Source organism: Armigeres subalbatus, chromosome 2, assembly GCF_024139115.2.
Source record: "Armigeres subalbatus isolate Guangzhou_Male chromosome 2, GZ_Asu_2, whole genome shotgun sequence".
In the NCBI taxonomy this organism is placed as follows: domain Eukaryota; kingdom Metazoa; phylum Arthropoda; class Insecta; order Diptera; family Culicidae; genus Armigeres; species Armigeres subalbatus.
This window is the reverse complement of record NC_085140.1, coordinates 178,290,106-178,316,979: the sequence shown is the minus strand read 5'-3', so window position 1 is coordinate 178,316,979 and position 26,874 is coordinate 178,290,106. Positions and strand designations below refer to the sequence as shown.

The following is a 26,874-nucleotide window of genomic DNA, read 5'->3' as shown; positions in this document are numbered from 1 at the left end:
CGCATATATAGTATATTCAACAAATCAATCGTAAATACTTAATTGTAGTGAAGATTATTTAGTTGTCTTTGGTTATTGGACAAGATACTTGAGATGCACCATTAAGCTTCTATCAATATGTATTTGATAATTCTCTTGAACAGTGTCTGATATCACCGTCTGAACAATAATGTGAGTATATACTTCTCAGATTTCCTAGTACGTATGGATTATAGTGGCTACAAATTTAGTTCAATCAGATGGTCTAAACGGTTCAAACAGTCCGCTACACATTGTTCACGCGATTACAGAACCAACTTTAAAATAAAGTGATAACGTCATGTGCAGCACATGTTCCTGATAAATATCGATCGGCATTCTGTGGCCGCTATTCTTTGATAAAAGGCGTCTCTCGTGTAAGTGAAAACAACATTTTAAAACCAATCAAACTAATTACAATTGCGAATCTTATATTTTTAGATGGTTTCCTCTCGCTGGTTCTTTGTTTTTCATTCAACCTGTGGAGGTCAGATTCTAAAGTCGTGCTGAGGCCGGAGGCTTGAGTCGGGAGCCATGCTGTTGAAGGACTGCTTCCGCCGTCCTTCAGAGGAAATTTTGCGGAAAAAGCAGCTGGAAAAAAGGCTCACACAAATCAATCAGAAGTTTGCAAATTCGGTGAAAATTTTGTTGTTGGGCGCTGGTGAATCCGGAAAAACCACTATTATCAAGCAGATGAAAATATTGCACGACCAGAATGGATTTAGCTTTGAGTGAGTTCAGTGATTTAGATGTTAAGTGTGTCTAGCTCAAGGAATATGAACAAACGATTTGCTACGTATCTGCGCCTGAGAAACATCATTAAAAATTAAAATAAGTAATTTGGAATATTTTCTAATGTTTTGCATGTGTCAAATGCATGTCAAATTGACTCTATCTAAATTGTTGGATGTAGTTTCAGCATCCCTATGTGAATAAATATTAAACATAAATTTGGTGAAAATTGATTTTACAAAAACCATTGCTCGGTTCATGGCAACATATCGCTTGCCACGCAGTCCACTGGATTGTCGTCCGACATTCTGACTACATGCACGGCCCACCAAGTCTCTATTCGTAAGTGGACCACGCTACCACTTACACAACCATATTTGTCTAGCCTAGTTGTGTGGTCGAATGGTATGTTCAGTGAAACATTTTTTCAATGATGTATTGTGAGCGTAATGAATTGAGTATAAATTTTTCAAGAGCAATGAATTTTTGGACGACGCAAAAGCTATACTTGAAATTGTAATAATTCTTAGCAAATTTGGATTTCGTTTAATTAAAAAGATTTGAATTTCGAAAACGTAAAAGATAAAATACTCATATAAAATACGTTTGTATCTATATTCCAGTGAACGTTTGGATAAGCTGCATGATATTATAGAAAACATTCACGAATCGATCTATGAATTGATTCAGCAAGCTATTTTAATGAATCTGCAGTTCGACTCGAAAGAAAACTGCCAATGTGCAAGGGAAATTCTTAAGATAGGAAAGCAGGCGCCATGGTTCCTAAGCATGGAATACGTACAAAGGGTTCGAACGGTTTGGGCTGATAGTGCTGTAAAAAATTGCTACAAGCGTGCAAATGAATTTCAATTGATCGATAGTGCAAAATAGTAAGTTTCAGTCGCATCTACATATTGATTAAACTAAATATATACAATTTCTGATATTGTGATTCTAGTTTTTTGGACAGAATTGAAAAAATCTCAATGCCAGGATACATTCCAACGAATTCCGACATTTTAAATTGCCGTAAAACAACGACCGGAATACAGGAAGTTAACTTCCACATCAAAATGCCAAAATCGCTTGGGGGAGGCTCGCAGGAGTTTCGAATGTTCGACGTTGGTGGTCAGCGCAGTCACCGGACCAAGTGGATGCAGGTGTTCGAAGGTATTGAAGCTGTGCTGTTCATGATCGCGTGTGGTAGTTTCGATCAAACATTACGAGAGGACCCTAAACAGAACCGGTTAGCGGAAGCGTTCGAGCTGTTCCGAGGCGTGTGGCATAATCGATTTCTAGCGGAGACGGGCTTGATTGTGTTTCTCAACAAGCAGGATATATTGGAGCAAAAAATTCTGGCGGGTAAATCGATAAAGCACTACTTTCCCGAATACGAGCATTACGTAGCCGCGGCGGACAGTGAGAATTTGAGAGACGAATTTACACGTACAAGGTGTTTCATCAAGTCAGTCCTGGTGGTGAGTACTTCAAAATCTTAACACAGTCTCTTCCCCTTTTTTGGCAACACCAACACACATTTTTATCATCATTTAGGCCGATACAAATATTAAATTTATTTTATGTCACCCAACTTTCCAAAAATATTGAGGGGGCGAAAATTTTTTTTTTCCGGCGATTTTTTTTTTAATTTTGAACATGTGCATCACTGTTTTTATCTTGGTACGAAATAGTCATTTATAGACCATACATTTGTCACCAAGATTATTTCAAATGAAAATAACAGCATAAATATTCTATATCCTATCAGATCACGCATATTAAGGGGACTCCTGCTTACAGATTCCGTCTAAGCTCCCTTGCAATATGTGGCCTACGCATTTCCACCAATGTTCTCGAACATCTACATACTGTTATCGGTATTTGATTGCTTTTATGTTGCTCGGCACATGCTATCCAGCTGAATAGTCGTCCGAATTGGAAATTTTAAACATCATCTACGTTATCTTTGCCTATATACTCAACACGTTTCAAGATCGAGTAGTACATTCGGTATGGTTTCCAAATATGTCGATAACTCGCAAAGTTATCCCCAGCTCGTGGTTCCATGTCGATCCAGATTTCGCTATCTGCTGATATCAGATTGTCAAGATGTTTAAATATTCTGATTGTCCGGCTGCTACAAAGCTTGGGGGCTGTTCCCGTTGACACTCAACCACATGGTCCTGCTGACTTTGATGGTGAGATGCCGCAAAAAAGCAAACGGACAGTCCTTTGAGCTCACTCAGCATAAATGAGCGTCGCAGTACTAAAGCCTGTCCACGTTAAATTTCAGACACCTATTACATCAGGCAATTTTTGAAAATTTTCGCAAACCACTGAGACGATCAATTTAGGTGACATTTACTGCTTTATGTGCTGCTTTCAGATATTTTGGAAATGGCGACAAATCAATTGGACAGTACCTAAGTGTCCGAAATTTAACGTGGAAAGGCTTTAATATAGCGTTTCGTGATCATTAGTCAATACGTCAAATTGTATGCCTCGGATGGCTGGTTTTTGAAGAACACTGGCTGAGACTTGAAGACGCTGTTCGAAGTTCTCGAACCAACACTTCAGCTGTCCAAATGAGGGAATAACCTCCGGTTGCTGCAGCCATCCTTTCTTCAGCGGTCAGGAAGTCCACTCATGCCCTCCTGTTCTGTCTGCAGCAGCACCCGACTCCCATTTACAGGAATACATACCGTTGACGGACTCTACTTTATTTCTCCGAGTCTTCACTTTCCTCGCCGTTTGCTTGCTGTAATCCATTATTTTCGCTGAGTGAGCAGCTCACCCAAGTTTTTCTCGCAGATTTCGATAAAAGCATTCTTCACTGCCCAACTATCTTCTACGCTGCCTTCCAGAACTTCAACTACCCGAGTACTAAGAACTTCAACGAACGATTTCTTCACAGCTGGATCTTCTAGACGGTCTACTTTGATTCGTCGCCCGAGCCTCTCCTGACACCGCTGGCGCTGAATCCGAGCAATGCGTCGTCACCAATTAGAAGATGATAGTCAAACGCGATGTCAGCGCTGCGTTTATCACGGCCTAAAGAAAGCATCGTCTCCGTTTTCAGCTGATCCATTTCCATAGGAGCTAAATACTTGTCCTACCAACTAAAAGCGGGTCTGGGAAGTAAGTCAAATGCTGCTGCCTGCAGACATGAGAAGCGGGCGCAGGAGGACTCCCCGGCCGACGATGGTAGGAAACCCGCAAAAACCGGCGATATTCAATTCCTCTTCGATATTTCATTACGCCTGAATGGAGCAAGGACAAATATGATGATGATGATAGATAAAGACGCGACATGTCACTCATCGATCCAGCTGATCAACTTCTTCTTCAAGTTTTGATTACCTCTCCTAATGATATGGGGAAAGGTTGATAATTCTCCGACGGCAGCAGGTACCCAACAAACATTGGAAGCTAAGAGAGCGCTTATTCAAACAAAAATAGTCTTATTCAACTACAAAACTAGCTTATTCAGTTAAAATTGTTTGTTGGGTAGGATTCCGCCTCGGACGATCATGTGAGAACCATTCTGTCACGCTTTGCATCATGCTGAAGCAGGTCATTTAATTTCAAGAGTCCCTCCATTTGGTACTTATTGACCACGGAATCGTGAGTGAGTACAAGAGTGAGACAAGGGTGCATGTATTATACCTCTGTTGCTATTTCCCATCGTAGTCGAAGAAATCATGGATCTCTTCAGCAGTCTACCTCCATAGAGCAATCGAACGAGATGATGATACTGCTAGTAGCACAGTTATGACTGATTTAGTTGCTGCAACTCTAATGTGACTCGATTTGGTCGATCATAAGTCACATAAACCTGTATGTGACAAGTGTGCTGCTCGGGTCTACTAACGCCACAACGCCCTACCAAGTAGAGTAAACTGAATGACCTGGTCGTATGCTCCCACTCAACAAACTCGAACTCCACGGTAGCCGGGCAAACATTGGAGAAGGTCGAAAACAAAGCCAGCCAACGTCGGACAGCGGACAAAGATCAACATAGAACATGATGATCCAATCTGTCCAGACAATGCATCAAACCTCGAATACTCAACGTTAACATGAAATCTGCGATGTTCTACACCGGTGAAACTTGGTGCGACAGGGATCACATAGATTTGCAAGTATTCATCACCCGATGTCTATGTTTTACTGCTCGCGCCTGGTGGGCTCACAACTGGATACCGAATACTGAGCCCCATCGACGATCCAATATCAACGGCAACTCCACTGTGTGAATGGACGTAGGCCGACCACAGACAACGTAAGAGCAGAGACGAAATCTGCAAGCAAGCGCTGGAATCCGGCAGGACATCGCAGCAGAGGCAGACCCAGGATCGCCTGGCGACAAAACCCTAACAGAGAAATAAACAAAGTTGATGGGAATCAGACTTGGGCTCAAGCCAAGGATGGAGATCCTTAACGTTGGCCCTGTGTAGGGTACACAAAGGCACTCAGAACACAAGAGTGGGTGTGTGGGAATTGGAACCCACTTAATGAATGCCACATGTATATGGGTGCTAAGAAAGAAACTAATCCTAGTGCCGTATAGCCTATGAATTGTGTAACTTTGATTAGCTAAGTAATAGAGCTAAGCTAAGTAATAGATTTATTTTAGAACTTGTTTGGAAGAATGTTTTATTTTTCATAAAACAAGTGGAGCACCTGATAAGACATCTCAGATCGTGTAAGGATTGGGAAGCTCCTAGACGTCAATCGCCGTGCGTGAGCCGAAATAGCCTCCTTACGACTATACAGAAACCCCCGCAGTGATCCTCGCATACTTCTTGCATGAGTAAGTTCTACGTCCATTGCATCATCTCTACTGGTTGATCCGAGGCCGTATCTATGCCGCTAACAAGAAGCATGTCATTCATTCATTTATTTAGTTAACATCTAAACAGATAACACTGAATCAACAATTTGACGCCACAATACACGGTTCGAGGCCGCATCTCTCCATCCTCGGATACGCCCCACGCTCGCCAAGTCGTTCTGCACCTGGTCTGCCCATCTCGCTCGCTGCGCTCCACGCCGTCTCGTACCTGCCGGATCGGAAGCGAACACCATCTTTGCAGGATTGCTGTCCGGCATTCTTGCAACATGTCCTGCCCATCGTACCCTTCCGGCTTTAGCTACCTTCTGGATACTGGGTTCGCCGTAGAGTTGGGCGAGCTCATGGTTCATTCTTCGCCGCCACACACCGTCTTCTTGCACACCGCCAAAGATGGTCCTACACTCTGAAAAATCTTCACGTCATATTTACCTGAAAACAAATGTGGTTCTCATCCACCATACTTTTCACGTAAGAGTGACCTGAATGACAAGTAACCTGAACAAAATTTAGTTTCCTTGAGTTACGTGATTTATCCGGTGACTCTGACTGGATCTTCCAGTACTAATGACGTGAAGCTTGAAAGTAGTTACGTGTTTTATCAGGTGAACTTGACGTGATTTGTACGTACTGGTTACGTGAAATTTTAGTGAAAGCTACAAGACAGCAGGTAACCTCTATATGTTTTGAAATGTATTGCAATACATATAGTGAATTTGGAATGAATGCAAAAATAAACAGGTACTGCCCAGGTACAGGTACTGTTGAAGAAAAAACAAAGTTATCGGCGGATGTTGAATGGAATTTATCAGATTTGTTGAGAAATGATGTCAATGAGAATCGCTGAGAATTTTAAAACCACTTTCGTGCTCGAAAATTGCTAATATTGCCGCTGTTAATTAACCAAAAAGTAGTGGAACCTAGGCTACAAATTTTATACTAACGCGACCGAAAAACTGTAGCCAAGCAGCTTCCTTTTTTTCCACATCATTTTTCAACGAATCTAAAATTTTTTTTATCAAACCACTGTTGATTTTTTTCCAAGGAGGAAAAATGCAGGCACGGAAAATATCCACCTAGATGCACCTGAAATATCACTTACCTCCGCGAAGCCTCATTATGTTTAGGTTATGTATCAGTCATTCTTGTTTACAATGCAGGTCTTCAGCAAATGCCGAAGCTGCAATCACACTAACACAATCTCACTTAAATTGTTTACGTGGGTATACAGTCATATTCACCAAGATTTTTAGTAAAAGTTACGTGAATTTCAGGTCAGCATTACTAACGTCACGTAACAATCGTCGTTTGTTCAAGACATACGAGTTACGTGATTTTTCACGTGAATATGACGTGATGATTTTTTAGAGTGTAAGCACCCGTCTCTCGAATACTCCGAGTGCTTGCAAGTCCTCCTCGAGCATTGTCCATGTTTCATGTCCGTAGAGGACAACCGGTCTTATAAGCGTCTTGTACATGACACATTTGGTGCGGTGGCGAATCTTTTTCGACCGCAGTTTCTTCTGGAGCCCGTAGTAGGCCCGACTTCCACAGATGATGCGCCTTCGTATTTCACGAATAACGTTGTCAGCCGTTAGCAAGGATCCGAGGTAGAGGAATTCCTCGACCACCTCGAAGGTATCCCCGTCTATCGTAACACTGCTTCCCAGGCGGGCCCTGTCGCGCTCGGTTCCGCCCACAAGCATGTACTTTGTCTTTGACGCATTCACCACCAGTCCAACTTTTGTTGCTTCACGTTTCAGGCGGGTGTACAGTTCTGCCACCTTTGCAAATGTTCGGCCGACAATGTCCATGTCATCCGCGAAGCAAATAAATTGACTGGATCTGTTGAAAATCGTACCCCGGCTGTTACACCCGGCTCTCCACATGACACCTTCTAGCGCAATGTTGAACAACAGGCACGAAAGTCCATCACCTTGTCTTAGTCCCCGGCGCGATTCGAACGAACTGGAGTGTTCGCCCGAAATCTTCACACAAATCTTCAGTTTTGCACACCATCCACCGTTGCTTTGATCAGTCTGGTAAGCTTCCCAGGGAAGCTGTTCTCGTCCATAATTTTCCATAGCTCTACGCGGTCTATACTGTCGTATGCCGCCTTGAAATCAACGAACAGATGGTGCGTTGGGACCTGGTATTCACGGCATTTTTGAAGGATTTGCCGTACAGTAAAGATCTGGTCCGTTGTCGAGCGGGCGTCAACGAAGCCGGCTTGATAACTTCCCACGAACTCGTTCACTAATGGTGACAGACGACGGAAGATGATCTGGGATATCACTTTGTAGGCGGCATTAAGGATGGTGATCGCTCGAAAGTTCTCACACTCCAGTTTGTCGCCTTTCTTGTAGATGGGGCATATAACCCCTTCCTTCCACTCCTCCGGTAGCTGTTCGGTTTCCCAGATTCTGACTATCATTTTGTGCAGGCAAGTGGCCAGCTTTTCCGAGCCCATCTTGATGAGCTCAGCTCCGATACCATCCTTACCAGCTGCTTTATTGGTCTTTAGCTGTTGAATGGCATCCTTAACTTCCCTCAAGGTGGGGGCTGGTTGGCTTCCATCGTCCGCTGAACTGACGTAGTCATCTCCTCCGCTGCCTTGACTTTCACTGCCTGTACTCTCAGCGCCATTCAAATGTTCCTCGTAGTGCTGCTTCCACCTTTCGATCACCACACGTTCGTCCGTCAAGATGCTCCCATCCTTATCCCGGCACATTTCGGCTCGCGGCACGAAGCCTTTGCGGGATGCGTTGAGCTTCTGATAGAACTTGCGTGTATCTTGAGAACGGCACAGCTGTTCCATCTCCTCGCACTCCGCTTCTTCCAGGCGGCGTTTCTTCTCCTGAAAAAGGCGGGTCTGCTGTCTCCGCTTCCGTCTATAACGTTCCACGTTCTGCCGGGTACCTTGCTGCAGCGCGACCGCCCGCGCTGCGTCCTTCTCCTCCAGAATCTGTTTGCACTCTTCGTCGAACCAATCGTTCCGTCGACTTCGACCCATATACCCGACGTTGTTCTCCGCTGCGTCGTTAATGGCTGCTTTAACTGTATTCCAGCAGTCCTCAAGAGGGGCCCCATCGAGCTCACCCTCTTCCGGCAACGCTGCCTCGAGATGCTGCGCGTATGCAGTGGCGACATCAGGTTGCTTCAGTCGCTCTAGGTCGTACCGCGGCGGTCGTCGGTACCGAACATTGTTGATGACGGATAGTTTTGTACGCAGTTTAACCATCACCAGATAGTGGTCAGAGTCGATGTTAGCGCCACGATATGTCCTGACGTCGATAATGTCGGAGAAGTGCCGTCCATCAATCAGAACGTGGTCGATTTGTGATTCTGTCTGCAGTGGTGATCTCCAGGTGTACCGATACTGGAGGCTGTGTTGGAAGTAGGTGCTGCGAATGGCCATATTCTTGGAGGCAGCGAAATCAATTAGTCGTAGGCCGTTTTCGTTCGTCAGCCGGTGTGCGCTGTACTTCCCAATAGTCGGTCTAAACTCCTCCTCTTGGCCAACCTGAGCGTTCAAATCTCCTATGATGCTTTTGACGTCGTGGCTTGGGCAGCTGTCGTACTCACGTTCCAGCTGCGCGTAGAATGCGTCCTTATCATCATCAGTGCTTCCGGAGTGTGGGCTATGGACGTTGATTATGCTGAAGTTGAAGAACCGGCCTTTGATCCTCAACTTGCACATTCTTTCATTGATCGGCCACCACCCGATCACGCGCCTTTGCATATCGCCCATCACTATGAAAGCTGTTCCCAGCTCGTGTGTGTTGCCGCAGCTCTGGTAGATGGTATGATTACCTCTAAACGTTCGCACCATTGATCCCTTCCAACAAACCTCCTGCAGCGCTACGATGCCGAATCCACGGTCCTTGAGCACATCGGCGAGTATGCGTGTGCTCCCGATGAAGTTGAGAGATTTGCAGTTCCACGAACCGAGTTTCCAATCGCTAGTCCCTTTTTGGTCGCAGTGGTCTTCGCCGATGGTTCCGGTCCGTACTCTCTTGTTGATTGTTCGTTGCTTAAGATTTTTTAAAGGCTGGCTTGCAGGGCCTGACACCAAACCCCCTAAATTTCCGGAGGACCATTCCTCCTTATTTCCGGTGGACCATGGTGCACAGTTTCACTTAGAGTCCCTCGCTGGCACTCGGACGATAATCAGCCGCCCCTAACATGGAGAACAGACACTGTTGTGAGCCGATCCTGACATGGAGAACAGACGCTCAATAAGATTTACACCTCCGGAGAGGAGCAAACCCCCCCTTCCCTGTCAGCATACGACCATAGTTCCCACCGGGGTTGGTTACCCGATCTTCCCTAAGGTTGCTCGTATCCCGGCCAGCACCGCGGGGAGGTAGGGATAGGAGTTGCTGGGTAAGAGGCTAAGGACCGCGAGATGGGGTCTATTTTATTCCTTCAGGTACGCGAAGTACCAATGGTACGCTTTACCCAGCATTTGCCGTGCCATGTCATTTCAATATTTTTAGGAACGTGAGCATGATATGAAGAGCTGATATGATGTGCTTCACCGATTGTACTTCAAACTTCACCTATCTATTCCGTATAGTCCAGGAAGTCTGCAATTCCGAACCTTCATAAAATATCCATGTTCAGACAACACATCTCTGATTTCAAAAGTACACCTGACCATTGCCCCAGTACAACAAATTTGAGCTTCATCCTTAACTTAAACAAAGCTTATGAATCTAGCCGTACTTTAAAAATGTTGGTGTTATGGATTCAACAGTTTAGAGTCCATCTGCAAAAACTTTCCTATAAAGAAAAACTAAAATTTCTACGGAAATAAGTTCCAGTTTTTTTTAATTATATAGAGTTTGTGCTAAGTTCATTATTGCATAAATAAATTATTACAAATATTAATATTCTTTGTTTTCTCTAAACATTCTTTGCTATAATTTTCTATTAAAATTCCAAATTTTTCATGCAATTATTCCCATTTTGGACTTTTTTTCGTTTCCTTGTTATTTTTTTTATTCCCCCCCCCCTCGTGTTTTCCAAAAGCTTTCGGACATAAAATAAATTTAATATTTGTATCGGCCTTATCATCAGATTAAAAAAGGGAACCCAAAAAATATTACAAAGGTACATATTAGTTATAGAAGTGTTCAGTGAATTTTCTAAAAATAATCATGTAGGGTCAGAGCCGTAGCGTGCATTCCCGGCGCCTTTGGCAAAATCTATTTGGGCGCCCCTCTCTATACTAAAGAAAAAATGTGCATTTTTTTACATTCCAGTTACTATTTGTATATCACTTAAAAGTGACATCCCTATGTCACACTTTTTGTATGACTCATTGAAAATGTTTGTAGGGATTATCACACTTCGGCCAACCCCTCCCCCCTCTGAGCGTTACGTAATTAATGGATGATCCCTTATTGCATAGAGCAATCGGTACAGGAAGTCTCAGAGAGTCCAAACTAAGACCATCCGACAAGTTTATTTGAGATACAAGAAATATTCTTTGTTTTCTCTAGATTACTCGAAATATCCTCTAGTTCTTTGGAATTCGTAGTCATCTTGTTAGTTGGTCCTGTAACCAATAAAATTATTCTTTTTTTCATACCATGATTCATGATTCCGGCGCCCCATTGAGTGATGGCGCATGCTACGGCGCTGTGTAGGGTTACTGCTCCTGGACTTCATCTCATAGCTCCGATATTGGTCTCACAAAAAACAAAGCAATGAAAAGGCATCTGGTTAGTTTATTATTTTTGTGATTTTTTTAGCAGTGAGCACGCATGTTAGCAAAAAGAAGCGATGCAATTGGTGCCGTATTTCTTTGATTCGCGATGAGATTAATATATGTTCAGTGAGATGGAAAACGGAACAGTTCCCCTATTACAGTTGACCCTTATCAGTGAGCAATGCAAATAATTTTCGATAATGGTGTGGACTTCGTGGTCGTGTGCTTATTTTCGACAAGAATTTAATCGAATTTTGCTGTTCAGTGTGAGTTATATTCTCACCACAGTTGAAAAACTTTCTATAAGAAAAATAAAGAGCTTGGCAGTGCCCAATGGACGTTGCATGTTGGTTTGTTGTCTCGTGTGCTACTTTATTCAAAGATAAAATTACATGCAGACCTCAATAGTATGTATATAATAGTAGTATATTGACGTTCGTTTACAAATTAATTTATCATGTGGAAATATCTGTGATTACTAAAAAGAATTTCCCGTGGAAACTGGAAGACATTTCCGTATAATTCAATGGAATTGTTCGTAGAAATTCAAAACCATTTTCATCGAAAATGAATTCAAAGAAATTGGCCTTTGAGATTCCCGTGACAGTTCAAAGAAATTTCCCATGCAAATTTAAAATAAATTGGTTTCTGAATTACGTTTGATAAAGCAATTTTTATGAACCATCTTTGAAACTGAATGAATTTTATTCTACGTTGTTTCTTCTTGACCTCGCGCCCCGCTTATCCTTTCATTCAAATCCATCAGAATATTTGCGATCTCACAGTTTCTTCATAGCAAGTGCAACGGATCGTATTTTCCAACTAACTATTTTTAGATTTTTCGATAATTTCGATAAGTACTCATATTTAGCTCATATTTAGCTCTCTGATCACATTTGGATGTAACTGCTGGGTATGAATTTTTTTATCATCTCTTCGAACTTGGAGCAATTGAAATATCTTGCGAAAGGAATGTTAAATACGAATAACTTTACGCTCCGTTGATTGGCAGCGCAAGATATAATTGCTTGAAAAAGTACTGATCCTGTAGGGTCGAACACGTGAGTTGAGCACAGGGATAAATTGGAAGAAAGAAAGATAGTAGGCGTTGGGAAAGGAGTCAGTTAGTTTGAGGCGTGACTACCGGCAAGTGTCAATAAAAGAAGTGTCGATTGAATAAGTGTATCTTATTATACAGTTCGAATATCTCTGCATTCAACAATTGGCGACGAGGATTAAAAGGTAAGAGCGAATAAAATTATTTAAAAGAAATGTTAAAGAGTTTGACAAAATTGAAATGTCAATTAATGAATGTTATGTGATGTTTAAACATGAGATATCGGATGAAGTGTTGAATCGGAATTTGCTTTAGATTGATCTTGTCTTTCTTGTAAAGTTTAAAAATAATAATAATAATAAAATAAAAAACGTGTCTTCGTTTTAGTTTGCGTCGAAAAACCGAAATTTGATTTTGTTCCGTAAGTAACTTTTGGTTGAATCCAGGCCGCTCCAGTGAAAAAAAAACAGCTGTTGCCTTGGTAACGGTACTCGGTACGGCTCCACAGTCATACCACCTAACACATAACAGTACATGTCTTAACCGATGGTTGCCTCTTACCTGTGTGCTGCGTAGGTTTTGTGTGTGCGTGTGCAAACTGTCTAGCCGTTCCGCCAGGTAACATTCTTGCTTTTGCCATAGACGAATCCAAGTAAAAATAAGAAGAAGACACACGACGGTGTTAAGGTGATTATACAATCAAGCCATGTGGTGAATTTTAAATTCACCACACGGTTTTCTACTTCTATTATCAAAAGTTCATATCTAGCGTAATAATTTTCGTATAATGCTGAAATTAAAGTCGATTGTTTAGCATAAGTATGCAAACGATCTACGGATGTTTCATACCCATGGACGTTGTGGTTCTCTCAATTCGTGATCTTGAAAAATCACTAGGAAAAGCACGTGGTTTCCAAGATGGCCGATTTGCGGCTTTGTTGTTTAACCACCTTAACTTTGACAGATCCTACAGCTCAGCATAGGGAGATCATTTTAAAATGCTTATAATAAATTCTAGACAAAATTTAATTAAAATCTGATTGATGTATGATACGGAAAAAGTTCCGAACTGTATGATAGATACATTTTTGGAAAATATTCAAAAAATTGAAATAAGCTTTCAGATATGTAATTCAGAACTTTTTCCGTACCGTACATCAATCAGATTTTAATTACATTTTGTCTAGAATTTATTATAAGCATTTTAAAATGATCTTCCTATGCTGCGCTGTAGGATCTGTCAAAGTTAACACCGTCGTGCGTCTTCTTCTTATTTTTACTTGGATTCGTCTATATAAGAACGAGCATTAATTCCACTTACCGCAACATCATTGACGAAGTAGCAATTTTCACTACACGTATACGTATAGTTATTTTCAAAATATTAATATGTAAAACAAAAAAAAAAAAATCTAACTAGATCACAAAAAGAAATACAAACTGAATGGATATTTTATGAATGATGCATTGTATCTTCTTTCTTGTTTATTTACTACGGAGGAGAGGCTTAAAGTCATTCGTTCAATTACGCCTACCTTGAATTTTGAATGGCTGCGTACAAAACACACAAAACAAAAAGAAGACATTTTGTTTTTGTGAAACAACCAGAATGCATTTTCTCATATGATTATTACATCTCAATCATCGTATACCTATGTTATTGAGCTTTATAAAAAAATAGGTAATGAATAAATATTATTTAAGTTAAACTGGGAATAATGGAACACATAGCACCGACATTGGAATCGATATTGTATAAAACAAACAGCGATAGGGGAATGAAAAAAAAAACAGAACATTTATTATTTCAGTGATGTCCAAACTATTTGTTATCTGGTTAAAAAAAATGGGAAGATTGCCAATTTTTCGATTTTTTTTCGTGTCATCGTTCGTAGTGTAGTAGAGTTCAAGTAGTGTTCAAGGATTACAGTGAACTAGTTGCGTTCACGGGATGTGATGAACCAGTAGCGTTCATGGATTACAATGAACCAGTAGCGTTCTTGGACTGCAATGAACCAGTAGCGTTCATGGATTACAATGAACCAGTAGCGTTCATGGATTACAATGAACCAGTAGCGTTCTTGGACTGCAATGAACCAGTAGCGTTCAAGGATTACCAAGAACCAATAGCGGTTCATGGGTTGTGATGAACCAATGGGGTTCATGGATTGCAATGAACCAGTAGCGTTCAAGAATTGCATTAAACCAGTAGCGTTCATGGATTACAATGAACCAGTAGCGTTCTTGGACTGCAATGAACCAGTAGCGTTCAAGGATTACCAAGAACCAATAGCGGTTCATGGGTTGTGATGAACCAATGGGGTTCATGGATTGCAATGAACCAGTAGCGTTCAAGAATTGCATTAAACCAGTAGCGTTCATGGATTACAATGAACCAGTAGCGTTCTTGGACTGTAATGAACCAGTAGCGTTCAAGGATTACCAAGAACTAATAGGGGTTCATGGGTTGTGATGAACCAATGGGGTTCATTTTTTGCAATGAACCAGTAGCGTTCAAGAATTGCATTAAACCAGTAGCGTTCATGCGTTATTAGAATGTGTTGAACTAGTTGCGTCCATGAATTTTAATAAAGCAGTAGTTATCATTATCACATTTACTGAATATCTATATCCTACACAATAAATATATTTTTGATGCGTAAAGAAAAAAAAAACAGTGTTTGGTTAACTTATTACATTTACATTATTTTTAAGAATTCGAATTGCCTTCATCCGATATTTCTCATTTTGTGTTGACATAGTTTTCAAAATTCATTAACAAATGCTCATAAAAAAAAAAAATATTACAGATGGAGGAAATTCGCCAGATTCCACCATTCCGTTGCGAAATTATTGAAAAAGGCAAGATTTCTCGTGAGTGGGAGACTTGGAAATGGTCATTGGAATGTTATTTTGACGCATATGGTATTTCCGACCAAAAAATTAAACGCGCTAAGCTACTTCATTTGGGAGGAGCGGAACTACAAAGGATTTTTCGCAGTTTGCCAGATCACAACAAAATCCCGTTGGTAACTTTGGATCCAAAAGTTTACGATTTGGCTATCGAACTCCTCGATTCATATTTTCAAACTGGTCGCCAGGATGTTATCGAGAGACGCAAGCTGCGCAAAATGAAACAAGGGCAAAACGAAAAATTCGGTCATTATGTAATCCGTCTCCGTCAGCAAGCGTTAAACTGTGGTTTTGATAAATACTCAGCAGAGGTTGGAGAAATTTTGAAGGAAATTTATTTGATTGATATCGTGGTCGAAAATTGTCGAAGTGACGAGCTCCGGAAGAGTATCCTAAAACGTGATCGTTCGTTGAGAGAAATCGAAGAGATTGCGGCTACAATAGAGGATACAGATCAGCAGTTGAAGGATTTAAAGGAGAATGGAAGTGTTTCATGCGATACACCAATATATGGAATCGGAAGTGCCCGTGGATTCACAGTTGGTGCTAAGCATGCCTACCAGAACAGAGGTAAAAAAAAAAGACTAACAGTTAAAATAAAATTAAATCTTGAAATATTTATTTGGTAATGTATGTTTAAATTCCTTACAAGGATTTTTGTATTATATATAAATATAATTTTGGATATTATAATTAGTTGATTTATCGCACTTTAGGAAATGATCGACCCCAGAAATCTATGACGCAACGGACGGTGTTCCATGGGTCATCACAAGGTACACACGGTAAACGGAATGAGCAGTTGACTTGCTATTCATGTGGTAAACAAGGGCACAGTTCAAGATCATTGAGTTGCCCAGCAAAAGGACGTACTTGTCGGCGTTGTCGGGGTCTAGATCACTTTGAAGCAATGTGCAGAAAACGCCAACATGTTCCGGATGCAGCGCTCAAGTCGAAGAGAGTGTTCAACGTAGATAACTTGCAGGAATCTAAGCGCCATGTCGAAGAGGAGCAAAACGATGGCTTGGAAATGCCAGAAAAGGTGTACTATGCGTTCTACGGGGGTAATGAAAGTAACACTCTGGATTGCACAATAGGAGGATTCTCTCTGAATGTGTTGATTGACTCCGGAGCAGACGCTAACCTGATTCGGCACGAGACATGGGAAATGATGAAAAATGCGAAGATTCGCGTGCTGAAGTCGACGAAAGGATGTACACGAGTTTTAAGAGGTTATGGCAGCAATGTACCACTTTCCGTTATTGGCACGTTCGAAGCGGAAGTTTCAATCGGGCGGAAGTCTACTGTTGCCGAGTTCTTTGTCGTCAAAGGTGGACAAAAGGATCTCCTAGGAGATTTGACGGCCAAAATGCTGGGAGTGTTGAAAGTGGGTATTGAAGTCAATGAGGTTGACTCTGAAACGAAACCTTTTAGTAAAATAAAGGGTGTTCAGGCTCATATCAGGATTACTCCAGACGCTCGGCCAGTATTTCAACCTCTCCGCCGAGTACCCATACCTATGGAGGAAGCTGTGAACAGGAAGCTGGATCAACTGTTGTGGCGTGATATTATAGAGGTAAAGCAAGGACCAGCCACATGGGTATCGCCGTTAGTTATTGTAGGAAAAGCTTCTGGTGAGCCGAGAATATGTTTGGATTTGCGTCGTGTGAATGAGGCTGTAGTGAGGGAGCATTTCCCTATGCCAGTTGTGGACGAATACTTGGCACGACTGGGAGTAGGAAATATGTGGAGTAAGCTTGACATTCGAGAAGCATTTCACCAAGTAGAGCTTGCGGAAGATTCTAGGGACTTCACGACGTTTATTACCAATCGTGGTTTGTTCAGGTTTAAGCGGCTTCCATTCGGATTAGTAACGGCACCAGAAATTTTCCAGCGTATAATGGAGGAAATACTTTCCGGATGTAAGGGTACATATTGGTACCTGGATGATGTTATAATTGAGGGAGAAACGAAGGAGATTCATGACAGGAATTTGAAAAAGGTATTTTAGTTTCTATTGTTTTAGATTAAAACGTAGTAATAAACCGAAAATATATCGTAAATGAACTAGAGACTAAAATTTTAGGTTCTTGAAAAACTTAAAGAAAGAGGTGTTGAGCTGAATTGGGATAAATGTGAGTTCGGAGTCAGCAGACTAGATTTTCTAGGGCACCGAATTTCTGAGAAAGGGATAAGTCCATCGGAATCAAAGGTTAAGGCAGTATTATCTTTTCGTTCTCCCTCTACGGAATCTGAAGTACGCAGTTTTCTCGGTTTGGCAAACTATATGAATAAGTTTATACCAGATCTGGCTACTCTTGCGGAACCGTTGCGAGAACTCACGAAGAAGGATGTAAAATTCGAATGGAGTATTAGGCACAATGAAGCGTTTGAAGAAATTAAGAATAAGTTGGCTTCAGCTGCTGAACTCGGATTTTTCAGCGTATCAGACAAAACAATGGTAATGGCAGATGCTAGTCCGTCTGGTTTGGGAGCGGTGCTACTTCAATCGAATAGCATAGGCGAGCCTCGCGTAATCTGTTTCGCCTCCAAATCGTTAACAGATACAGAACGTCGATATTGCCAGACTGAGAGGGAAGCCCTCGCATTAGTTTGGAGTGTGGAACGTTTTAGTATGTACTTATACGGAAGATATTTTGATTTGATGACCGACTGCAAAGTTTTACAGTATTTGTTCACCTGCGATCACGACCATGTGCACGAATTGAACGATGGGTATTACGCCTTCAATCCTTTGAGTATCAAGTGGTGCATATTCCAGGACCTCAGAACATCGCAGACTGTCTATCTCGTTTGGCAACTATACCGTCACACCCATTTGATCCAGAGGAAGAGTTGGTAATAAGAGAAATAGCAGCATTGGCAAGTACTGCAGTGGCTTTGAAATGGAGTGAAATTGAAGAAGAAAGTGAAAATGATGAAGAAATTTCGAATGTAATACAAATCCTTAAAAGCGGCGACGAAGATGGTTTACCATTGGTTTACAAAGTAATCGTGAATGAATTATCTATAATTGACACTGTTCTTTTGAGGGTTGATAGGATCGTAGTACCACGCAGTTTACGTGAGCGCGTACTACAGATTGAACATGAAGGGCATCCGGGAATGAGGATGATGAAAAGTCATCTGAGAACGAATGTTTGGTGGCCCAAAATGGACCAAGAAATTGAGAAGTTCGTCAAACAATGCAAGGGATGTACGCTAGTATCGGCACCTAATGCACCGGAACCGATGATCAGACGGAATTGCCAACTCAACCATGGGAAGATTTAGCAGCTGATTTTCTTGGCCCGCTTCCGGAGGGACAATACTTGTTAGTGGTGGTTGACTACTACAGTAGATTTATGGAAGTATGTGAAATGAGTGACATAACGGCACTAGAAACTATAAGACAGTTGGCAACAATATTTAGTCGTTATGGCCTTCCAACAACCTTGAGGACGGACAATGGACCCCAATTCAGTAAAAAATGTGACGAATTTCGAGACTTCTGTGAGAATAGTGGTATCAAACTTATCAACACTATACCATTTTGGCCTGCAATGAATGGAGAAGTCGAAAGGCAAAACCGATCTTTATTAAAAAGATTAAGGATTGCCCAAGAACTTGGAGAGAACTGGAAGATGGAATTGCGGAAATACCTCCTGACGTATCATGCAACAAGCCACAGGTTTACCAGGAAATCACCAGCAGAACTTATGTTTGGAAGAAGAATGCGGACTAAGCTACCAGTGGTACCACCAATGATACTAGATGATGGGGAAGTACGCGACCGCGATAAAGTTGTTAAAGAAAAAGGTAAAATCTATGTGGACAAGAAAAGGAATGCAAAGGAGAGTGACATTGATGTGGGCGATCGAGTTTTAGCTAAACGAATGTAACAAGTAACAAGCTAGACGCAGATTTTGGACCAGAAGAGTTTGAAGTAGTTCGAAAAGTGGGAGCCGATACTACGATCCGGTCATACGAATCCGGAAAAGAATATCGAAGAAACGTGACCCATTTGAAGAAAATTGAAACAGCTGATGCTTCAATGGCGACTAAGAGTGCAGAGGATGTAGACCGTCGAGAAAAGCGTAAGAAATGAACCTGCCAAGTACAAAGATTATATACCTCACTAATGTAATAAAAGCTGGGGGGGATTGTAGGGTCGAACACGTGAGTTGAGCACAGGGATAAATTGGAAGAAAGAAAGATAGTAGGCGTTGGGAAAGGAGTCAGTTAGTTTGAGGCGTGACTACCGGCAAGTGTCAATAAAAGAAGTGTCGATTGAATAAGTGTATCTTATTATACAGTTCCGAATATCTCTGCATTCAACAGATCCAATGACGATTGAATAAATAATCGAAATAACAGACTAATAAAAGAACAAACACAATTTATGAAATGTTGATTGTGTGAAGAAAAGTCAAGTGAAAAACTGAGCTAAGAATTATCAAACTGAGGTCGCAACAGTTCTTTGTACTTCAAATGGACACAGGATGCTTAGATTCCAGAAGAATTTTTAACAAATCCTGATTTTCAATGGAATTTCTTAGAAAACGGAGGTTGGAAACTTTCTCGACACTCTGGGCATAGTGTATCCATTGAACTTGCCACACAAGATACATACTTATGCAATGGCGGGCGAAGAAAAGCTTTTGTTTTCAAATCATATTGGAGTGAATCAGCTTGAAATCCAGGATATTTTGCAGGCCCTCCGAAGTTTTTTTTTTTTTTTTTTTTTACAAGGGAGAATGCATTTACACACTAACCCAGTACACGTGCATTGTAGTTGCCAAACTACCACACGGAAGTGTACTGGAGTGTCGGACTCGACCATACCGGTAATACCGACTAAACTCCCTTGGCTCCACCATCGTTTCCCCAGGAACTACCTCGCAGTACTACTTCTGGGGGGACGGCAGTACTAAGCGTACTCGCTCATTATCGCTCACACAGGCACTCGTCCCACGCGAGACTAACTTGGGTGCTCGCTCTATCGCACCCTCAAACACACCCTACATACTCTGTTGCACCTCTGTCATGCCGTGCGGGTCTAACTTGTGTGCCCACCCTTCTCATGCCATGTGGGTCTAACTTGTATGCCCACCCAAACCCTTGATTCATGCTCATACGCTCCATGCTTGCACACACATTAACGCTCCTATGGGTCTGACTTGTGTGCCCACCCTTCTCATGCCGTGCGGGACTAACTTTTGTGCCCACCCTTCTCATGCCGTGCGTGACTTATTCTCTGCCCTCCTTTATCGTACCATGTGAGACTGCTCACCTCTTTCGCTCAGTTCGCGCTGGCACGTACATCCCGCGTCATTCGCTCTAACTCTCCCGCTGGCTTCCCTTGTGGGACTCTTCGCTTAGGTTCCCACTTCTGACATACCATGTGAGTCTGACTCACCTCATTCATGCCATATGAGACTAGCTCAACACGACTCAACTCATTCCTTTCGTACCATGTGAGACTGACTTGGATGCTCCCCACACTCCTCTGCCACGCCACGGGGTATCAGTAGTCGTAGGAACCAACATTCCTGCGCTACTCCCAGCGCGGCGTGTGCAGTCCATACATACACCTATTCATTCACCCTTCTGCCATGCTTCGAGGTGACGATCTCGGTTGCCACCCGCTGCGCCATTACCTCTGCATGGGCAGACCATTCACACACTTCTTCGCGTTCGGCACTTTCGCTCTAACTTACCAATCATAAGTTAGTCATGCTTGTCGATTGTTGCTCGGCGCGCCAGATTCTCTGCAAGCTGCAGGCAATCTGAGTGGTTGCAGTCGAGACTGCGTTCCACTTCTCCACCGCTTGACACATCCTTTGGATAAGATTATCCGGAGTTGTGTCCCGGCCGCAAACGTCTAGCATTGCTCTTCTTTCGACGTCGAAACGAGGACATACGAACAGTATGTGCTCTGCAGTTTCGTCAACACCTGGGCAGTCAGGGCACACGGGGACCTCCGCGTGTCCAAACCTGTGGTGGTACTGTCGGAAACAGCCATGGCCTGACAGGAATTGAGTCAGATGGAAGTGAACCTCCCCATGGGGTCTCCCCACCCAGCTTGATATGTTAGGAATCAGCCGGTGGGTCCACCTACCTTTCGAGGAGTTATCCCACTCGCGCTGCCATCTGGCAACCGAAGTCACCCTGGTACGCTCGCGGGCTCCTCTGGTGCCACGTAGGTCAAAACACTCCTCGTCCTCCCGGATGACCAGCCCGACTGGCATCATACTCGCTATCACGCAGGATGCGTCGCGCGATACCGTGCGGTAGGCCGATATCACCCTGAGACACATCAAGCGGTAGGTGCTCTCCAGTTTCTGCAGGTAACTGGTTACCCCCAGTGCTTTTGCCCAGGACGGGCCGCCGTACCTAAGAATAGATGCGGCAACGCCTGCCAGTAGCCTACGTCTACTGGCGCACACCTTGGAGCTGTTGGACATCATCCTCGATAATGCCGCCACAGCAGTCGAAGCCTTCTTGCACGCATATTCGACATGGCTACCGAAGGTAAGCTTGTCGTCTATGATGACCCCAAGAATCTTCAGACTCCGCTTTGAAGTGATCGCGACGTCTCCCACGTGTACAACTGCATGTTGTGCCGACTTACGGTTGCTGACGATAACCACCTCCGTCTTATGTTGAGCGAGCTCAAGGCCTCTCGCACTCATCCAGTCCGCCACAGTGCTGATCGCGTGTTCTGCGGTTAGCTCTACTTCGAGGATTGACTCCGTAGACCTCTAGGGTTACATCGTCAGCAAAGCCGACGATCTTCACACCAGGAGGGAACTTTAGCTTCAGAACCCCGTCATACATCAGGTTCCATAGTACCGGACCCAGGATTGACCCTTGCGGGACTCCTGCGGTAATAGGAACACTTTTCTGACCGGCATCGGTCTCGTATAGCAGCACACGGTTCTGGAAGTAGCATTCCAAGATCCGGTACAGTCCCACCGGCAGGCTAAGCCGGTGTAACGAGAGCGCGATGGCATCCCAGCTTGCGCTGTTGAATGCGTTCTTCACGTCCAGTGTCACCAACGCACAGTATCGAATTCTCGCCTTTTCCGTTGGATCGCTACCTCTGCAGTCTTGAGGACTGAATTGATAGCGTCCACCGTGGACTTACCCTTCCGAAAACCAAACTGGTTACTCGACAGGCCATCCGTACCCTCTGCATACGGGGTGAGCCTGTTGAGGATGATCCTCTCGAGCAGTTTACCCGTCGTGTCGATCAGGCAAATTGGTCTGTACGCCGATGGGTCACCCGGAGGCTTCCGGCCTTCGGCAGCAGTACCAACTTCTGCCTTTTCCATCTCTCAGCGAAACAACACTCATCCAGGCATCTCTGCATAGCTAGCCTGAACATGTTCGGGTTCGCTATGATCGCTGCCTTAAGTGCACTGTTTGGAACTCCATCGGGGCCTGGAGCTTTGTTCATCGCAAGGGTGTTAGCCACTGCAAGTAACTCTTCGTTCGTCACCGGAGCCACCATTTCGGCCACACTCCCAGCGCCTTGCAGCGCAGGAGGAGGACAGAGACTTGTGGCTCGGGACGGAAGAGTACTTCGATAATCCTCGCCAACCGGTCCGGTGACCGTTCGGGGGTGAAGAGCCCCTTTGGTCTTGGCCATCACGATCCTATAGGCGTCACCCCACGGATTCGCATTGGCACCCTCGCACAGGTTGTCGAAGCACGCTCTCTTGCTGCTCTTGATGGCCTTGTTAAGGGCCAGTCTCGCAGCTTGAAACACTTCCCGGCGGACCGCTCTTTCCTCCTCGGTGCGGGCTCGTTGCGTCCTACGTCTAGCCTTGAGGCAGGCTGATCGTAGGGCTGCAATTTCGGCACTCCACCAGTATACCGGGCGTCTGCCATTTCTTGGCAGGGCTTTCCTCGGCATAGTAGCGTCGCACGCGCGTGATAGGACAGCTATCAGCGCATCCCCGCTTAGACTGTCGGTGTTGGCCTCCAGTCCCAGGGCCGCGGTGAAAACTTCGCTGTCGAAGTGAGTGGTCTTCCACCCACGGACCTGACAGGGATCCCCTGCCCTCGGACGCTGCACACCATAATTGATCTTGAAGCGAATTGCTAGGTGATCACTATGGGTGTAGCCCTCGTCTACCCTCCAGTCTAGGTCCGAGACCAGACTAGAGCTGACAAACGTTACATCTATCCATGACTCGACCCCATTCCTACGGAATGTGCTACTGGCTCCGTCATTGACAAGCACTGCGTCGAGTTTTGCAAGTGCCTCGAGTAACGCTTGTCCTCTGATTGGTGCAGCGGCTGCCCCATTCCACTGCCCAAGCATTAAAGTCTCCCGCTATAACGAACGGGCTCCGACCTATTAGGTCGGCCGATAGCCTGTCGATCATCTGGTTGAACTGTTCCATTGGCCACCTTGGTGGGGCGTAGCAGCTACAATAGAACACCCGTTGATCTTGGCTATCGCGACACCCTCCGCGGAGGAGTGTACAACCTCTTGAACGGGGAACCTTCCTGTTGTGCAAATTGCCGCCGACCCAGACCCGTCCGCCACCCAGTTGCCGTTGCCGGCAGGGACGTTGTACAGGTCGGACAGGAGGGCGACATCGATCCTCGACTCGAGACCGCCTGCCACAGCAGCTGCTGGGCAGGTGCACAGTGATTCAGATTCAGCTGTGTTACTTGCACGGCTTTTTCCGATTGGCTTCTCCGAAGGGACACGCAGGCCCGCCCATAGCATGGTTCCGGGCCTGCTTCTTACTGGCGCAGATAAGGCACCTAGGTGCCTTGTCGCATTCCTGTGCTTTGTGTCCCTCCTCGCCGCAGCGACGACACATCTTGCTTCGGTCTGGGCCCTTGCAGTCATAAGACTTGTGCCCGGACTCAAGGCACCGGTAGCACCTGTCCACTGAAGGTGGCTGGAGCACGCTTACTGGGCATACTGACCAGCCGATCTTCAGCTTCTTTCTCGATGACCTTTTGGCGTCAGCCACCGGTAGTCTGAGATAGGCTACCTGCGTACCAAAGAATCCCCTCTTAGACGTACAGAGGACCGCTCAACCTCTGTGCCGCACTGCTCTTTGACGGCAGAGACGACGTCTTCCGCGGTCGTGACCTCATCCAGCTGCTTACACTGGAGGGTCACTTCCGCACCCAACGACCTAACCTGAGCGCCGTCACCCAAGACCTCCTGGGCAAGCTTTTGTAAGCCGCCCCGCTGGATTGCGCGCCACGCTTCAGTACCAAGATCATTTCACCGTTCTTGGTACGTCTAACGCTGCGCACGTCCTGGCCCAGGGCCGATAGGCTATCGGCCGCTCGCATCGATTTAAGGACATCGGCGTATTTGTCCTTGTCGGTTTTCACCAACAAGGCCTCGCCTCTGTCTCTCACTTTCTTCATTGGTCGAGGGGTGTTCGACTTCCGCCCCCTACTGACCAGTTGCCAAGGATTCGCATCCCCTTCGGCGGGTACCGATGGCTGGCTGGGGCCAGCTTGTGGCTCAGCAACTTGTGCCTGTTTAGTGCCTTTCGCCTTCTTGGGCATACGCCCTTCAGGCTCCGGTGCACCATCCAGGCGACGCTTCGCCTTAATGGTAGCGCGTTTGGGTCGCTTCTTACTTGGCGTTTTCTTGCCCTCACTGGCCGTAAGGGCGGTCGCCTCTTTCGCCGCAGTAACACCGCTAGGGGAGGAGAGGGCCTTGGTCTGCGTACCTTTGGCTATCCTCTCTGCTTCCGCTACACGCCTGATGTAAGCGACCTGTTCTTGTCTTGCGACACGAACAGCTCGCCGGAGCACCAACAGGCTCTGCTTGAGCTCCTTGTTGGTGTTCTGCCTGCCGCTTACGAACTCGATGATCTCATCGAGTTGCTCGGCCACCACCCGTATCCCGGGTAGTGGCTCGTCAGGCGTGCAGGCAGGGCTACTCCCACCACCGCTGGAGACTCTTCGGTGCTGCCAATAGCAGCAGCCGTCACTCCACTTGCCCCCTCTTTAATAGGGGACCTCGCTAGGCCCCTTTTGGCAAAGGGGTCCGTCACCTCCAACTCCAAAGATAGGTTTCGTTCAGTACTCATTTCTTATGGGTCCCCTTGCGGCTGCCGCCGAATCCTACTGGAGTAGTCGCCTTTAGTGATCCCATGGTTATCTATGCTGCCTTGCGGCAAGCAGGAGGCCATGCAAGGGTTGACACTTGCGTGTTCAGAGCCAGATCAGCGCAAGTCAGGAAAGGGCATCTGAGCCTACTCCCACCCAGTAGGCAAAACTGGATGGCAGGATTGGGCAGCGTGCTACAAGGCCCGCCACGGTTTTATGGGACGGAAGACAGCCTAGCCATTAGCCCACTCGCCGTTTCGAGTCAGTGTCACCCGACCCTACTAAGAGAGTAGAATGTCAGACTGCCAGCCCTCACTTCACAATATAACAATATCCAAATACGAAACCAGTACACGCAACCAGTATGCCATAATCAGGGTCTTACTGATATCAACCCTGATGTGCCAGTGGCACTCTCTGGGCTTGTGCTTTTGAAGCGGCACACAGTCGCTTTGATAGAGTCTGCTTACGGGCACTTGTGGTTTTTTGGGAGGGATTTTAGCAGAGCCCACTGCTAAATCCCACCACGCCCTAGGCAGTTCTCCCTGACTCACAGACAGCTGGGGAGGGGTCGTCAAGCCCTTGGACATGGTCCCTGCTGCCCCCGGCCCTCCGAAGTTTAGACGCCTCGAAAGGTTCTGGACCTGATGAAATCCATCTTCTATTTATGAAAACCCTAGCAAAACCCTAGTCACTACAATTTTGAGAATTCCTAAATATATGGAAAAAATCAAAATATAATGAAAAAAAAATCAGGCGTAGGTAATACGTAATATGTTTGATTATTGATTTGACATTTCTTGACTATAAGCGGAAGCTAAAATATTTCCATAGAATGCATTTAATACGTACAATCGAAAGCACACACTATCGAGGTATCGATTTCTTTTATTGATTTATCTTATTACTGTTGAATACCACGTACTTCCGTTAGCTAAAATTTAAAAGCATCATACCACAGATCATACCAATATGTTTTGCGTTCTCATCACTCATCAGTGTGAATTGAACAGTTTAAAGAAATACTAATTAATAATGTTAACTAGGGGAAAAGACGGCTTTGGCAGGTTTTGTTCTATTATTGTCAGGGGGTTTTTGTCGATCAAATTTTATGACATTTGGCCACAATATTCTTTGATATGCAAAGAACGTTTATGCCAAATTTGAACATAATCAGTCATAAATAAAACCCGACAATAAAAGAACAACCTGCCGAAGCCGTCATTTCTCCTACTAAATATATCAATAATTAATCATCCGCAGGACATCACCAACGAAACCCCTCGAAGGACATCACTTTTGGCGCGAAGGAAGCGGAGCTGCTATTACCACTTCACAGTAGCAACGGACACCAACAATGTGCGCATGGTGTTCAACGACGTACACAACATAATACTGGCTCGGAACCTCCAGAATTTAGGCATTTTGTGATAATATCCATCTAATTTAAACATGCTATTGAAATCAACATTAAATATATTAAAA

The 26,874-nt window shown here is 44.5% G+C and overlaps 2 protein-coding genes across 2 annotated transcripts; both read left to right on the top strand.

The window, feature by feature from the left end:
• Positions 1 to 253: 253 nt before the first annotated feature.
• Positions 254 to 26,874, top strand: LOC134211296 (guanine nucleotide-binding protein G(f) subunit alpha). Its single transcript, XM_062688020.1, has 5 exons — positions 254 to 395; positions 460 to 749; positions 1,374 to 1,640; positions 1,709 to 2,228; positions 26,653 to 26,874. Exons 2-5 carry the CDS (start codon positions 553 to 555, stop codon positions 26,818 to 26,820), a joined length of 1,152 nt encoding a protein of 383 aa, XP_062544004.1. The 5' UTR covers positions 254 to 395; positions 460 to 552; the 3' UTR covers positions 26,821 to 26,874.
• Positions 553 to 14,522, top strand: LOC134209399 (guanine nucleotide-binding protein G(f) subunit alpha-like). The gene is made up of 4 exons (XM_062685384.1): positions 553 to 749; positions 1,374 to 1,640; positions 1,709 to 2,228; positions 14,271 to 14,522. Exons 1-4 carry the CDS (start codon positions 553 to 555, stop codon positions 14,520 to 14,522), a joined length of 1,236 nt encoding a protein of 411 aa, XP_062541368.1.